Source organism: Trachymyrmex septentrionalis, unplaced genomic scaffold (assembly GCF_001594115.1).
Source record: "Trachymyrmex septentrionalis isolate Tsep2-gDNA-1 unplaced genomic scaffold, Tsep1.0 scaffold31, whole genome shotgun sequence".
NCBI lineage: Eukaryota > Metazoa > Arthropoda > Insecta > Hymenoptera > Formicidae > Trachymyrmex > Trachymyrmex septentrionalis.
Genome location: NW_017305474.1, coordinates 1194053 through 1195521, shown reverse-complemented (window position 1 = coordinate 1195521; position 1469 = coordinate 1194053). Strand labels below are relative to the sequence as shown.

Genomic DNA, 1469 nt, shown 5'->3' with positions numbered 1-1469 from the left:
CCCCCCACCACCACCGAAGTTTAGGATTGGAAGGGTTTACGTACAAATATGTATGATTATTTACAGTACCAGAAGGAAAACCAACCATCACGGCGGCACACAATACCTCAGCGACGTCTATTTATCTGGCGTGGAAGCCACCGAGTCGCGACACCATACACGGCGAGTTCCTTGGGTATCGCATCGGGTACCGGCGACGCGAGAAAGCGGATGAAGAAATGAAAAACGTTTACATTCGTGATCCTGCTGTTGACGTAAGTAGCGTGACACTGCGTCTCAGTACGCCATTTGTAAGGGCGAGAAGATGGAAAGGTAAACGAAGGAAAGAAGGGAAAAAAACGTGTCTTTTCTTTTTCAGAATCACAGTATTCACAATTTGGATACCTTCACGCAGTACCTCGTCTCTCTGCAGGTATTCAACCCCGAGGGTCACGGACCAGCGTCGACCGTGACGGTGATGACCGACGAGGGAGGTAAGTAAGAGGCGAGGAGGAGGAGGACGGGGGGAGGAGAGGGGAGGGGAGGGAAAGGTAAAAAATTGCGAGCCGTCATCGCATGATTTTCCATGAGACTTGGCAGAAAATTGGAAACGATATATAAATCCGAGTACCAAAATGAAATTAGGAAATTCTCCCCCGAGTATAGAGCAGATATAGAATACCGTATATACCCGAGCACGGTAAAGCAGAACGCGGCGTATCGTTCGTAACAAGGTATTCAACGGAAAGCTGGTTTAGCTGCAGCTGCAATACGAGAGTTCTACGTAGTTACGAAGGTGAATGTTTGCTTGTTCACAATATCGTTTGTATTAACATTTGTGTTAATTATTAAGCAGAGAGCTCGCATTGCCCTCGGCTAGACTTAGACTTCGGGGATCTCTCTTATCGCATCGCGGCAATTCGTACGGGATTACGAACGTACCTATCCAAATATTTACCGTTTGTAATTGAAATGTTAAGATAGAGACTTTGAAATAATTTTCTCCAAGAGAGAGAGAGAGAGAGAGAGAGAGAGAGAGAGAGAGAGAAAGAAAAAAAAAAGGGGACCGTCGAATGTCTGCGCAGAATGAAGTTTCCTTGTTTCTAACTGCATTTAGAATGCATTATATAGCCTGTTTAAATCTGCTGCTGGTGATTCATCGTTTTCATCGTCATATCCTGAATCATCGTCATCGCTCTGCGTGTGTCTATTGCCAACTTTCTACCTGCCGCTGCATTCACGTCTACGATAGAAATTCTTCTCGGACGTCGGGAGTGCTCCATTCCCGAAGGGAGTATTCCCATAATCTAGAATCTAGATTATCTAATCTAGACTGCTAAGAATCATCGTGCTAAGAGTACGCTTGGGAATTTCTCATTCATAGAAACGTTTCTTCACATTCAATAGAAATTTAGTATTTTAATAAAGAGTTTATTCTGCCAACTTGTAAGGAGTTTCCAACGAGACTTAATTTTATAAGCTTACTAATG

General features: G+C 44.0%; 1 protein-coding gene across 3 annotated transcripts in view; it reads left to right on the top strand.

Annotated features, from left to right (window-relative positions):
* Positions 1 to 1469, top strand: part of LOC108749694 (tyrosine-protein phosphatase 99A) — a 214377-nt gene that overhangs the window by 189599 nt on the left and 23309 nt on the right. For all 3 annotated transcript variants that reach the window (XM_018488575.1, XM_018488576.1, XM_018488574.1), the window contains exons 4-5: positions 67 to 254; positions 359 to 473. In XM_018488575.1, the coding sequence (XP_018344077.1) occupies positions 67 to 254; positions 359 to 473 (303 nt within the window). The remainder of the gene's footprint in view (positions 1 to 66; positions 255 to 358; positions 474 to 1469) is intronic.